The 14,076-nt window shown below is 39.8% G+C and overlaps 1 protein-coding gene across 1 annotated transcript; it reads left to right on the top strand.

Annotated features, from left to right (window-relative positions):
* Nucleotides 1-3,101: 3,101 nt before the first annotated feature.
* Nucleotides 3,102-10,719, top strand: LOC108657738 (acyl-CoA Delta-9 desaturase). The gene is made up of 4 exons (XM_018110394.3): nucleotides 3,102-4,085; nucleotides 8,619-8,749; nucleotides 9,716-10,107; nucleotides 10,175-10,719. The coding sequence occupies exons 1-4, from the start codon at nucleotides 3,635-3,637 to the stop codon at nucleotides 10,617-10,619; spliced, it is 1,419 nt and encodes a 472-aa protein (XP_017965883.1). The 5' UTR covers nucleotides 3,102-3,634; the 3' UTR covers nucleotides 10,620-10,719.
* The last annotated feature ends 3,357 nt before the right edge of the window (nucleotides 10,720-14,076 follow it).

Genomic DNA, 14,076 nt, shown 5'->3' with positions numbered 1-14,076 from the left:
ATCACATTGCAAGATACGCATACCACCCATAGGCACATCATGTCCACACTTTGTTAGGGTATAGCAGAGAGAAATAAGCCTTAGCCAAATAATCGACAGCAAATTGTCTTTTCATGCGACTCTGGTACGGGAATGGAATGAATGGCTTTTGATTGTGGCCAAATAGCGCAAGAGAAGGAAATGATTAAATTTCAGATATTTGTTGCTCTACGAATGCGAACTCATGTCTCTCTGTGTGTGTGTGTGTGTGTGTGGGGGTACATAGGTACATAGTCAAGAGCTTTGTTCGCATTCGTACAGTTCTTTGGGCCCAGAATTTACTTCTTTGTCTTTCAATCGTTTCGGTTCATAAAAACCGCTGACGCTGCAAACTTGACTAAGTGAAGCTGCGCAATAAAGTAAATAAAGCAAACAAACCAGCTACTGGCTCAACATATTGTGAATGCCCATTGAGATAATTTGTCAAAATTTATTATAAGCAATCCACTCACAATTCGCAAGGTGTGCTTAACAGATCGCAAAGGTGTCAGATGGTGTGTGTATGTGTATTTAAAGAATTCTTTGAACTCACTTGGACCATTAGAAATATTGTATTAAAGGTAGAGCTTGTGAGACTTACAATGCGTCCAACAGGTGTCTCAACAGGTGTACCAAATGCTTCAAGTGTGTCAAGAGAACCCCGTTTGACAAGTGTACCGAATGTGACAAATGTGCCAAGTGCTGAAAATGTACCAAGCACCTAGTCTAAGAAGTGCCTTAAGTATACCTATTTGTTCAAGTAGTGTACCAAGTGTACCAAATGTACAAAATATTGTAGCTGTTAAAAGTATTCCAAGTATTAAAACTCACTGTAGTGTGACAAATATACGAACTGTATTAAATCTAAGTCTACTAAAACGTGTAGCCCGTGCACCAAATGTACTTAGATTTCCCAGTGACCCTTTCAATTTATCTCCTAGTGTACCAAGGTGTCCAGGTGTACCAAGGTGTCCAAGTGTACCAAGTGTGCCAAAATCTCCAAGTGTTTCCAAGTATACCAAGTTTTCAAAGTATACCAAGTGCTCCAAGTGCCCCAATTGCTCCAAGTGTACCAAGTACATAAAGTGATCCAAGTATACCAAGTGCTCCAACTGTACCAAGCTTAGAAAATGTATCAAATGTTTGATCTGTTCCAAATGTACCAATTGTTCCGAGTGTACACTCCAAGTGTACCTAGTTTAACAATGTACCTAGTGACAAAATTTTCTCTATGCAATATAAATAAATCGAAGATGATACTCTATTTTCTTGCAGTGTATATGCGTGTGCATATATTCTCGGCGTTGCCTCTTGCATTGTGGTCAAGTTGGGCTATCTGTGTTGACTCTATTTTTGTTTTTCGGTTTTTGTTGTTTTCTTTTGACAATTGAAATTTGATGTTCGGCTAAATTTGCTAATGTGTGAAGCTTATTACAACATAAACCACAAAAAAATAGCTGAGGAAAAGAGAAAAATAAAAGAGCAGCGACACCGACAACAAAATCTCGTAAATGCACGGGAATCGTTGAAATAGTTGAGACCGTGCGAGCTGCAGCTTTGAATTTATTTTGTAGTTTTTCAGTTTTATACCTCCCGATGTTTCGTTTAGGTTTTAAAGATCGCGCTTGCGCTTCCTTTTAGTGCTTGGCTTTTATTTAGGTTCGCTGTTTTTGCTGGCTTTTAATTAAATTTTTGGCTTTTTGGCTTTTGTCTTTGGCTTTGTTGCCGTTACGTAAAGAGAAAGCAAAGCAGCCAACGTTGCTCTGCTGTTTCTGCTGTTGCTGTTGCTGCTGCTTTTGCTGCTGTTGAACTTCATGATCATCGAACGGTTTTTGACTTTGGTCAACAAAAAGAGCCAAAGTGGAGAAGGCCACATGACAACAGCAACAACAACAACAACAACAACAGCAGCAGCAACGAACTACAACTGTGGATCCAATTTTAAATACAACTCAAACACACACACTTACAAAACATATAGGGTGAATATACACACACACACTTACAAAACATATGCCGAGATTCAGAGATTTTATGGGAGAGAGATTGATTGGGAAATTTGTTGTTGGTTTTTGTTTTTGTTTTTAGTTTTTGCTTTTGTCATATGCAAATACAATCGATGAACAGAATTAGTTGTTGGCTCTTGTGCAATAATTTTGCACTCAATTTGATTGGGCACAGGTAGGCAACGCACTAACCTACGCCAAATAGAAATCGGCTTGCGAATGATCCAACTGAATTTACATCATTTAAAATAAAGGTGATTTTTCTTATAATCAATTTATAAATAGGTAAATGCCCTTAGGGCGTATGTGTACAATAAAGCATGGCGTTGACATAGTTTTTATTTTGAGATATACATAAATTTTCGTGTTAACAGAATATGTTAATGCATGCAAATCTGCTGAGATCGATTGGAGAGAGACACGGGTCACTCCTACGTGTCATGCGGATTGCCTAACAGGAAACAGCTGTGGCTGCGCAGTCAGCAGACTTCTTTTCAATTGTCTTTGTCAGCAGCAGCAGCAGCAGCAGCAGCAGTAACAGCAGCAGAAGAGAAGACCAAAACCTATAACAGCAACAACAATAACAACTGTGAAATTCCCCGCCAATCCGACTGATGCTGCGCCGAAGCTCGCAGCCGAAGCTCACAGCCGAAGCTCGAGCCCTGCGCCGAAGTCGCACAGCGAGCTTTGACGCAGTTGCAAGTGCGCGAGTGTTCGTGCCTGCGTGCCTGTGTTTGTGTGTGTGTGTGTGGTGGCATAATCTTGGCCTTTGCTTTGCAGTTTTTGTCTTTGTATTAAGTTTACTGAGTCCACAGTGCGCACCACCAACACCACCACTACGAACAACAACAACAACAACAATCAGTCAGTCGGTCAATCAGTCAGTTTTGTGGCGTGTCAGCCCAGCCATCAGCAGCAGCAGCAGCAGCAGCAGCAGCAGCAGCAGCAACAGCAACAGCAGCAACAACGGCCACAGCAAGCGCAGCAGCAGCGACGCCAGCAGCTGCGTCAGCGTCAACGCCAACGCTAACGCCAACGTCAAAGCCAACGCCGGCATAGGGTAGAAATTTAAAGTTTTGACTGCGATCATTTGTCTACGGAACGGCGGCGGGTTAAGTTCGTTAGATAGTCAGAGCGCAAGGAAAACCCAAAATCCACTCGAGTATCCCAGGTCCCCCCAACGAAGAGAAAACGCGGTCTTGCACCCAAAGACCCAACCATCACACACACATACGCACACACGCACACGCACACGGAGAGCGAGAGATATCCATAAAAAGGGCCGCGACAAGTGTTACGAGTGCAAAGCAAAACCAAAAGCGAAAAACAACCGAAAATAAGTAAAATAAAAGCCAAAACGACCAAGAAAAGAAAAAAAAAGATAAAAAATAAATATCAGGCGACAAAGCCAACAAAAACGTACTTCCAGCCGCAATTAAAAAATTTGTTTTGTGTGTAAATCTGTGAAGAAGAAAGTTGTTGGATTTGGAGCGGCAATTACGAAACCTGGGTTTCCGCCAGCCCAAGTGAAAAGTTTTGACAAATAGTAATCCCCTTGTCCGAATCCCCTGCCCCTATTCATCTCTTAGCCATAGACAACACAACACCAAATGGGTCACCTGTCCACATCGGAGCGCGTGTGCAGCACCACGCCCATGGCCAGCACAGGTGAGGGCAGCCCGCCGCTGCTGGCGCGCCGTGCTAAGCTGAGCAGCGAGGCGCAGGCGCGACGCAGCGAGGACTCATCGCCCGAGTCAATGCCGCGCGGCAAGCAGCAGCAGCAGCAGCCGCAGCAACAACAACAGCAGAAGTCGGTGCCACTGTCAGCAGAGCCGGCGGTCAGGAATATTCCAAAGCACCTGATTGACTATATACCCAAGGATCAAATCAACATGGAGGAGTACGTGCGCAATTTCAAGGGCGACAATGTCCTGGGCTGGCAGTTCAATGCGCCGCTCAAATGGGACAAGGTCATACAGATCTCCTTGCTGCATCTGATCGCGCTCTTCTGTCTGGTCACCTATCCGATACACGAACTGCGTGTTTACACGGTTCTTTGGGGTAAGTATTGACCCCATTATATAAGCTGTGGCAAAGTGTCTGCAGCTGCTGCCCACCTGCCCAGCTAGTTACATCAACAACAAATACAACTGCAGCTGCTTTGATTCCGAAATTACAAATGATTATGTATAAACATACACACATATGTATATAGCAACACACATACATACATAGTTACCTACCTACCTACATACATATGCATATATGAACATTTTTGTGTGGTGTCATCTCATGTTGTGTATTACCTTATGTGTTTCCCATTTGCTCATCTCCAACTTCTGCTTTGCACTCCGCCTCGCTCGCCCTCTTTGTCTTTCACACAGTCTTTTGCCGTTATTTGCAATTTGGGCGCATGTGCTGACGAGCGAGAAAGAAAGTAATTTACACAGCTTGGCTTGGGTGCGTAGGCAGAGTGAAGGGTGCGGAGGTAGGGCGGCTTGGCATCTCAAGTATTTCACAATATTTTTGGCTTACACTCACAGTTACACTTCGAACTCATATTTATTGGCTTTAATTAATTACTACTTAACATGATTTTTTCTTGCCTTGGCAACGCTGCTGGGCTGGCGTTGCCAACGACGCTTTGCCGTCGCTGTTGCCATCGACATCGACGTCGTCGTCGCCGTCGGCAGCGGCAATGGCATCGCAGCCAGCGTTGTCTTCGCCTTCGCCATGTTGAAATTTCATTTCATTTGGCATCGGGTTTATAGGGTATTTGCTTTTGTCTTTTTGTATTTTTTCATAATATTTTCTTTTGTTTTTGTTTTTGAACTGTACTTTGCAAATTCAGCATTAAATCGCACTGACACCGTTCAGACATGAAAATGGAAATGAAAACGTATGAAAAGTAAACCGAATAGCCAACTGAATATTCAGTTGACATAATTGCTTTATTCTTATTTGTGGGACATTAGTCAAATGTTTATGACCAGCCAAGGCTATTTGTAAGCCACACGCATTCTGGCGTTGTCAAGCCCAAGCTAGACAATGCCGCCTCTTCGCCATTTTGGCCATATTTGAGCTGGCGTTCAGAGACTTCCATGTAAGTCCCAGCCAGGGCCATGTTTCAATAAACACAGCATAAGTCTATATGTATGTATATACACGATTTATGACTACGCATGCGAAAAAACAACAACACAACAAAAACAAACTAAATTGAATTGAGCCCCACTTGGCATTGAGATCGCTCGCGGTACAGCATCGTCTGAGCATCAGTTTTTATTGGCGCATCATTGGGAATCCCATCTCATTGCAATTTAATGCAGAAGAGCGCAGGTGAAAACGAAAACTACTTCACTGAAATACTTGCGTTTAATTTCCATATTTATTGAGCCTGCTAGCTGCAGCCGGGTCCATGGAGCCCGCACTTGTCTAGACCCTTTATGGGCGGTGTTTCGCTCGTAAATATTTTGGCAAATTACAGGCCAACGTGCAGCGTTTACTTAATGATCGTTACCTTTACATAGTATTTTGTGAGCATGGGCAAAAAACGGGAATGCAGGGCATTGCGCATGTGTTGAGGCGTATGTAACAGGCCAGAGGAGGCGTGGTTAACAACATGTAAATATATATACATGGAGATCAATATAGTTGATCTAGATTTATTATTATTAGTCCATCTCTATATGCCTATTTGTTGTCTGGCTTGACTTTAGCTTTTTCCATTCGTATCAATCTTATATTTTATTTTCATAAACACGATAAAAATCGATAATAAATACTCTGGTTATTAAGACATATGTATTTCATATATGCTACGAATTCGAGTCATCTGGCAAACCTTCCAATTCCATTGAACCGTTTTTATAACTGTCAAAAAATCACTCAAAATCGATAGCAAATTTTTGTTACATATATAAACAAACATATATCTCGTGGGTGAGACGAGTTAGAGTCGTCATCAGATTCTATTTACACAGATTCGATTTACAGGTAAAAATAAATCTATGTATATATTCATATTCATATATAAATATGGGATATATTCAGTTGCTTTTAGACTTAATGTATCTTCTCCTTAATTTTACCGCCCATATAACTGTAAGTAATCTGGCAAAGCTATAGCTCTATGGGTTGAACTGTAGTTACTTCCGTATTGTTAATCGATAACTCGATGAGTAACACATAAAATAATACTAAAGTCTACAACATTGGCAAGTACTAAGCTCTCTGAATATATAAAAGAGCGAATTTTGAACTGTTTAGCGTATTTAAAAGTCGAGTTCTTTGGTTATAAAAATATTAAAAATCTTTTATTTTGTAATATTTGGCTTAAGGCGAAATCTTTTTGTTTTTCTTGTATTTCTTTTTGTCATGTTCAACACGATCGTCACATCAGTAATGATATTAATTAGTTTCTGGGGCATTATGATGTTAAACAAAAGACGTTTCGCACCAATGGCCACGTTTCGATATTTACTAAATGCGGTGCTAATTAAAGGGATTTGATCACAGAATTACGAAATTGTGTTTGGGGTGGAGCTCCATAGATAAATGTAAAAATATATATCTATAAATTTATGTATTTATTGATAATAAATATAAATATTAAGTAAATTTAAAAAATGACGAAAATAAGTTTTATAGATCATTTTATTTCAATTGAAATGAAAAATTCATAAAATTGAATAGAAAATGTCGTTTGTATAATTCCTAGAAACAAAGTTGCAAATATCTATTAGTTCAATGCATTTTCCAATATCACCTTTCTGCGTCAAGCTCTTTAGCTATGGGCAAAAGCGCATCGGATGATTCGACAAAGCGCCTTGGACTCGACAACTTTGACATCGTGGATCGTGCAGCTAATGCATTCCATTTGACTTGCAAATTCCTAATATATCATTGCGTTAGATCGGTAGAAATCCTGATAGGCATAGGCAATTGATATGCATTGAATTGGATTACAAGCGGCTTAGCCCTCTTAACCCCTGTCAGGCAGGGTCTAAGGTCTGGATAGCATTCTAGCATTCGAATTGAATTGATTTGCTGCAACTGAAATGATTTTTAGTGGTCAAATGTTATATATGTGTATGTGTGTATGTAGGTATAAATAGATGGTCAACAGCAGTCCAAATTGTCAGGTTTTTGAGCTAGGAAAACAGGTTTATTTGATTTTTTGGTTTTTTTTTTGGTTTGCCGCCCTGTCGCAACCAACAACTAGCAATAAACTTTTGAAGGTTAATCTTTCATTCACCGTTTTGGGATAGGACGTTGGAAGGGGAAGAGGGGCGCCGAGGCCGGGGTCGGGCCGAGGGGAACTGTTAATAGTTCATCAGCAGAAATTGTGTAACGCTGCGTCTATCAATATTGTTAACGATCATTGGCGATTGTCCGGGGAGTTGTTTTATCTCTTTGTCTATTGCAAATGTCATTGTCGGATCATTTTGTCTTCGTCATTAGTTGTTGGGGGTTTGCGGAAAAGCAATTGCAAATTGCGTTGCTCGCTGTTAATTGTTGTTGAAGCTCATTTCTACGTGTATCTTAGAGATACAATTGGCCCCTTATTCAGATACATTCGACATCGTCTGGTGACAGTTCAATAATTAAAGTTCGATTCGATCATTAAGCAGTGCTTCAGACTGTGCTTCCTCCTTGATTGTGGGTGTGATGGAAATTCAAACGAAATATCGTGACACCCACAATCACAATCACAATCACAGTCACAGTCACAGTTACAGTCACAGCCAGAGTCACGTGTGTGCATTATGCTATTAGCATGTCATGACGCTCTCGCTGTAGCCGGTAATTACTGTACTTACAAAACACAAATGATTAAATAATTTTAATAAATGCTCCCTTGATTGGCCTTGTGGACTTCGCTTCGACTTTCCGAGCTTAGGTTTCCGTCTTGACCAACAAATTAACACCACAACACAAATGCCTCAATTTCCGTCAAATGTAATTTTCGCTATTTTAGTTATTTCTATTCACTTTTTTATATTCAATTAGCATGGATTTTTTTTTTTGTAGTTTGTATACCCATTGAAATGGAGTGGATGGTGTATGTCGTTTATTGCCCAGTTCCTGAGTTCCGGTTTTATAGTATTGATGGTAACTCACCGTGAAGTAGGCCAAGCATAGTTACTTTGTCTGTCTGTCCTTAAACATAGTTCCATTGTCTTTCTATCCATCCGTAATTCTCTCTGCACGTCCGTGAGTAAAATATGAACCAAAACATACTTAGATCATCAATGACTTTCAACATTTCCTCGAATTTGATTCAGTTTCATATCACAATTTACTCGCTAGAGAGAACATCACGTATACGCCATAAGCAAGCCAAGAAAGACTCCATATTTGTACTCAGATTCTCCTCAACTAAACACTCATATAAAGTACTCAAATCGTTTGCTTGCTCTTCTCACATTACCTCAACAGAGAGCACACACTCGGGTTTGGGTATCTGTTAGTCGAGCACTTCATTAGTTTCACTCTTACCTGTTTCTGTGTTATTAACGCTTTTTAGGGCAGCTGATTGGATCTGTTAACCTTATGACTATATCAAAAGTGTTATTTTCTGATTGCTTGCAGCACTATTCATGGGCGGCGTGGCTGGCTTTGGCGTGACAGCAGGTGCTCATCGCTTCTGGACACATCGCAGCTATAAGGCGAACACGGTCCTCAGAAGCCTTTTGATGATCAGCTACTCAGTAGCTGGTCAGGTAAGTTATGATATACAGCTCGACCCGAGTCTTCTGATCTAAACAGTTATATTAGAAAACAAAAGGTAAAACTATAAAAAAAAAAAAACTCTAACATATCTTAAATCTAGTGAGACTTATGCATATTTAATAAATGATAGTTTTCAGTAACCACAAAAGAAATACATATATTTTATTTTTTTAGTTAGTTTAGGATTAAAAAATTTGCCGGATTTATGTCAAATAAGGATTTCAGAATTCCAAATATATGATATTTAATAAACAATTTCATATATTTCATTAAGAATACTCAAAATACTATAGAGTAAATATAAAAGTAAATAACATATAATGTATTTGCTATTAAATTTTTGGTTTCACATTGTAAAAATCCAGAGAAAATCTTGAGTTTCCATGCATATTAAACATTTTTTTTTTTTATATATATATAAAAACCTATAGAATTTCCATGTATAGCACTTTCTCACGGTTTATCGGGCATCTGTTGACCTTTCCGCATCAATCTCTTTCTCACTCTCCCTCTCTCTCTCTCTCGCCCACCTTGTCTCTGCCAACTATTCGCTTAGCTGACCTTATGGCAGCACAGCCAAGTCTTTTGCCATGTAATTTTGGCATTTCTGTCAACTCATTTAATTTATGCTTTGTTAATTTTCAAAGGTTTCGTTTTGCTCAGTTTTTTTGCCGAGAGACAAATTTGCTGTAATGTAATTAACATTAATTGCAATCATTAGGTACAGCAGCTTAATGCCGAAAACTGGAAATTGACAGCAGTGTAATGCACAAAAGTTAGTTAGCCCAAAAACAGAGAGAGAGAGAGAGAGAGAGAGAGAGAGAGAGAGAGAGAGAGAGAGAGAGAGAGAGAAAATCGCAGCTGACAGTTACATTTGTCATATTTAATGACCGCGCGTAAAGCGATTATGGAGACCATTAACTCGAGCTGACTGAAAACTTGCATTCCATTTGCAGAACACCATGTACGATTGGGTGCGAGATCATCGAGTGCATCACAAGTACTCGGAAACGGACGCCGATCCGCATAATGCGAACCGCGGCTTCTTCTTCTCGCACGTTGGCTGGCTGATGATGCTGAAGCATCCGGAAGTGTTGCGTCGCGGCCGTCAGATCGACATGAGCGATATCGTTTCGGATCCCGTCATACAATTCCATCAGAAGTACTTCTATGTGCTGAAGGTGATGCTCTGCTTCGTGCTGCCGACGCTGGTGCCGGTCTACTGCTGGAACGACACCTGGTACCATGCCTTCGTGACCCAGTGCCTGTTCCGTTACGTGTTCAGCCTGAACTTCACCTGGTCGGTGAACAGTGCCGCCCATCTGTGGGGCTCGCGTCCATATGACAAGTAAGTGTTCAGTCGGAGTGTTAATTGTTCGCGCGTGACAGCATTTCCATTCATTTTATAATCCAAGGCGCATCATGCCGAGCGAGAACATCTATGTGTCCATCATATCCATGGGCGAGGGCTGGCACAACTACCATCACGTCTTCCCCTGGGACTACAAAGCAGCTGAGCTGGGCAACTACAAGGTCAACTTCACCACCATGGTGCTGGACACATTCCACAGACTGGGCTGGGCGTACGACATGAAGCAGCCGTCCAAGGAGCTGGTGCGTCGCACTCTCGAGAAATACGGCGATGGATCACACGAATCGCAGCGTGGCAAGGGAGCAGCTCAATTTGGTGCCTTCCCACCTGGCACCACCCAAATGGTTGGGCATATCCACTACGCCGAGGTGCCGGATCCCGAGCTGGAGTACGATGCCGAGTCGAGCAGCACTGAGAGCGCCAAGCTCGACGAGAACGAGAACGAGGGCGAGCGACAGAAGAAGGCGACAAAAAAGTTGGCCGCTTAAGGATTAGGTAGTAGTTGCAGCTGCTAAGGACAGTTTGTGAATTGTCAAGGATTCAGCGGTTTACTTAAGTGTGGGGCTCTTCAACAACAACAATAAGAAAAACAACATGAAAAACAACAAAATACAAACAACAAAAATACGTTCGTAAAAATCTTAACACTTAACTCATAAAATAATGCGAGGTCTTGTCATACCAGAAGCAGGCCACATCTGGCTGTTTCTATATATAGCTATATATATCCTTCAATAGGTATATATACTTATATATATATATATATATATATAATTATATACGATATACGGACGATATATGTCTCTAGGCATCCGCAACTTGTGCGTCTTGGGCGTGGGGCGGGTGATGGTCGATTATCGTTTCTTTTATTAAATTAATATTCTTATTATAATTATTTTGTTACTCTTATATTCGTATCACATAATCTGTAACAGGTGCGAGGGTCGTGTGCACACAAGAAATTATACCAATTCATATATATTCAACAACACACGAGAATCCCCTAGCCCCGATCAGAGATTCCATATTCAACGATATCCACAAAATATCCCTCATTTATCCATTTGCGCGTAGGTTTAGGTATTCTCTAGCATACTAGATTGGTACGTCATAATTTAAGCGAAATACTTTTATATATTAATGTTTGCAAATTAAATAAACACACGAGCAACAAAAGCAATATGCCACAAAAAACGAGTGTAAAATAAATAATTTACAAAAAATATACTCAATTGGATTTCTTATTGGATTTGGGCGCAACAAATTTATGAAAATTATTCCCAAATTATATCTATTCAAACTGGCTTTCATTTAAAGCAACTCTAATAAGCATAAGAATGAACTTGACTCTCGAGCAGGAAGCTAAAAGGTAATAATAGTATATAGTATATATATAAACAAGTAAAAACTTTCTAGGCGAGCGCAACCGACCGTAACATACTTTGTTCCCACTTTATTTTTTTTTATTCCCGGAACTCATAAAAAGTGCAAGCATTTGCATAGATGACCGATTTACTACACCCCCTGTGGGCGTAGACAAATTATTTGTGTCTAGACCTTATAAGGCTAGTGCATGAAACGTAAGTAAAATTTGGCATTCCAATAGACATTGCGTAATACTAATATATATTTATGTTTCCTTTCGGGAACAGAGTATAAAGAGTTCTATTACCTAACAAACAGAATTTTTGTTAATCAGGAAATTTATTAAGATAAGCATGTATTAATAAATAATACAAAAAAGGTAAAAGCAAAAAACGTTAAAATTGTTTATCCACAAACTTATTCAGATCTTTTTAATAAATATTCATAGCGAAATGAGAAACCAAACAGAACCAAATGCAATGTTCATTCGTTAGATGTTGTCAAAGCAAAACAAACCACATCAGAAAGTAAAATTGTTTCTTTATTCGTTGCGTCATTCGTTAGTTAGTTACTTGAATATATTTTTCCATTCTTCCAGTAGTATTCCACTGATTAGCTGATTCACTGGAAAGATCTAGTAAACAATTTATTGTATTGCTATATATATATAGCTATAATAGGCACAATTTTAGGAATTACTTATCAATGACTGAGCTGCAATGCCATAAATAACAATAAACAATCAAGGAAGTTGAGGTCTTACAAAAAACTACCCTCTTCTTGGTCATCCAGTAATATATTTTCCTTTAATCTGCCTTAAAGTCATTAAATTTACCAAGTTCTTAACTTTTCATATTGAGCTCCACTCTTCTATGCCCTGCAGATCTACGCAGAAGGCGTATCATGACCTCTTAAAGTTAAACGTTTAACCTAAAATGTTTTCAATTGAGCTTCAAGTGCTGTGATTTAGATATGTGCTTTATACCCCATACTCGTGGGATAGGATGTATCTTAAATTTGCGTTTAAACGTCTTTTATTTTGCATAACTTAGGCCTAAATCACGTTTGGTAAAGTACTTACGAAAGGTAAGTAGGTTTTATATCTAAACTACCCATTGAAAGGTACCATGAGAAAGGGTTTACTGATTAAGAAAAGCAGTAAGTCCAGGGCTAAAGAAGAAACTAAATGCAACCTCAAATTTACCTTAGATAGAACCTAACTACATAAAATAATATAATAAAACCATTAAAATAGAAAATTATATACCCTGTACTCGGTGATAAAGGCATATTATTAGCGTGTGCTTAGGAGTTTTTGTTAAATTCCAGTTGCGTTTTAGTTTGTATACCCTATAGAATGAAGTATTCTATGTAGAGGACAAAGCTGGCTCAGTATATATCCATATTCGCCGGATCCATCTAGCAATCCTACATAGAATACTAAATACAATTCATAGCTGACTGGGGCTTTAGCAAGGTATCTGCTAGTCGTATAATTATAATAATTTGTAATACAAAATGTGATTTGTAAATTCACCGTGGCAAATGAGTTACAGATATGCATCATTAGAGATCGTGCCTTGCCTACGTGCTTGCTTGACTAAATATATATTGTATACATACATATATTTCAGTCAGAAATTTGTATATACATATGTATATATGGTAAATTCAGATGCATCTGAGCCCCCACGCTGAATTTCTTATCTTCAAGTTTAACATCTGCTGACCCAAAACCAAATAGACGAAATGCAAATGCAAATGCGTATGCGTCAGACTCAATCAAGCAAATAAGTTTGTCTAAATATATACATAGATGACTAATATATACAGGTGACCAGCCGGCTCTTGGAGCTGGAGCAATTGGCGAGTGGTCAACTGGTTTGATTTGGTTTGGATCTAAAGCTCTTGGCCTACGTGACCAAGGCGGCATCGAGTCAACTCAAGTCAAGGCTGTGTGCAAGGCTCGCGTCGCATCTTTGTGCTCACTGTACAGTCAGCCACAAGAATCCAAAACTATCTCAGAACGGAAGGAGTCGCTAGGTAATTGCGTCAGCCATGACGCTTGCATTGGCCTACGTGCCAATTGCCACGACTACCTCGTCGACCTGGTCTAGAACCTTGAAAAGGTTCACATTGAAGCGCGCCTTAAGGAATTCCCGCTGCACCGCCAGTACCACCAAGATGCGCAGCCGCGCAGCCGCGCAGTCGCTCATTGCACCACTTGGGCGGTGCAGCAGAGCTCAGTTATTCATCAACCGCACGCATGTCTCATTAACTTTTATGAGCCATTTATCAGCCAGGCCCACTTGCCATTATGCGTAAGGCGAAAAAAAAGGGTCAACTATTTGTGACTCTACCAATATTGTCTCAACAATATTGTCTCTCGCGAGTCTTAGTTAGTCGCAATTGACTGAATTTTACGTGTCGTAGAGCTCATAATTAGTCACAAATCAGCAAACACAACAAAGACCAAATTAAAATCAGTTTGCAATTGATATGCGATATGATATATGGTATTTGATATATGGAAGAGTCGTATGATGTATGGTTAAAAATATGTTGTATGGGAAATACAGC

Source organism: Drosophila navojoa, chromosome 2, assembly GCF_054131105.1.
Source record: "Drosophila navojoa isolate 15081-1374.11 chromosome 2, UAZ_NAV_1.0, whole genome shotgun sequence".
Taxonomy (NCBI): domain Eukaryota; kingdom Metazoa; phylum Arthropoda; class Insecta; order Diptera; family Drosophilidae; genus Drosophila; species Drosophila navojoa.
The sequence above is the reverse complement of the archived record's forward strand: the minus strand, read 5'-3'. Positions and strand labels throughout refer to the sequence as shown.

Coding starts and splice junctions, on each gene's coding strand:
- LOC108657738 (XM_018110394.3), top strand. CDS start 3,635: ATGGGTCACCTGTCCACATCGGAGCGCGTGTGCAGCACCACGCCCATG. Junction 4,086..8,618: donor TGTTTACACGGTTCTTTGGG/GTAAGTATTGAC, acceptor GATTGCTTGCAG/CACTATTCATGGGCGGCGTG. Junction 10,108..10,174: donor GGCTCGCGTCCATATGACAA/GTAAGTGTTCAG, acceptor TTATAATCCAAG/GCGCATCATGCCGAGCGAGA.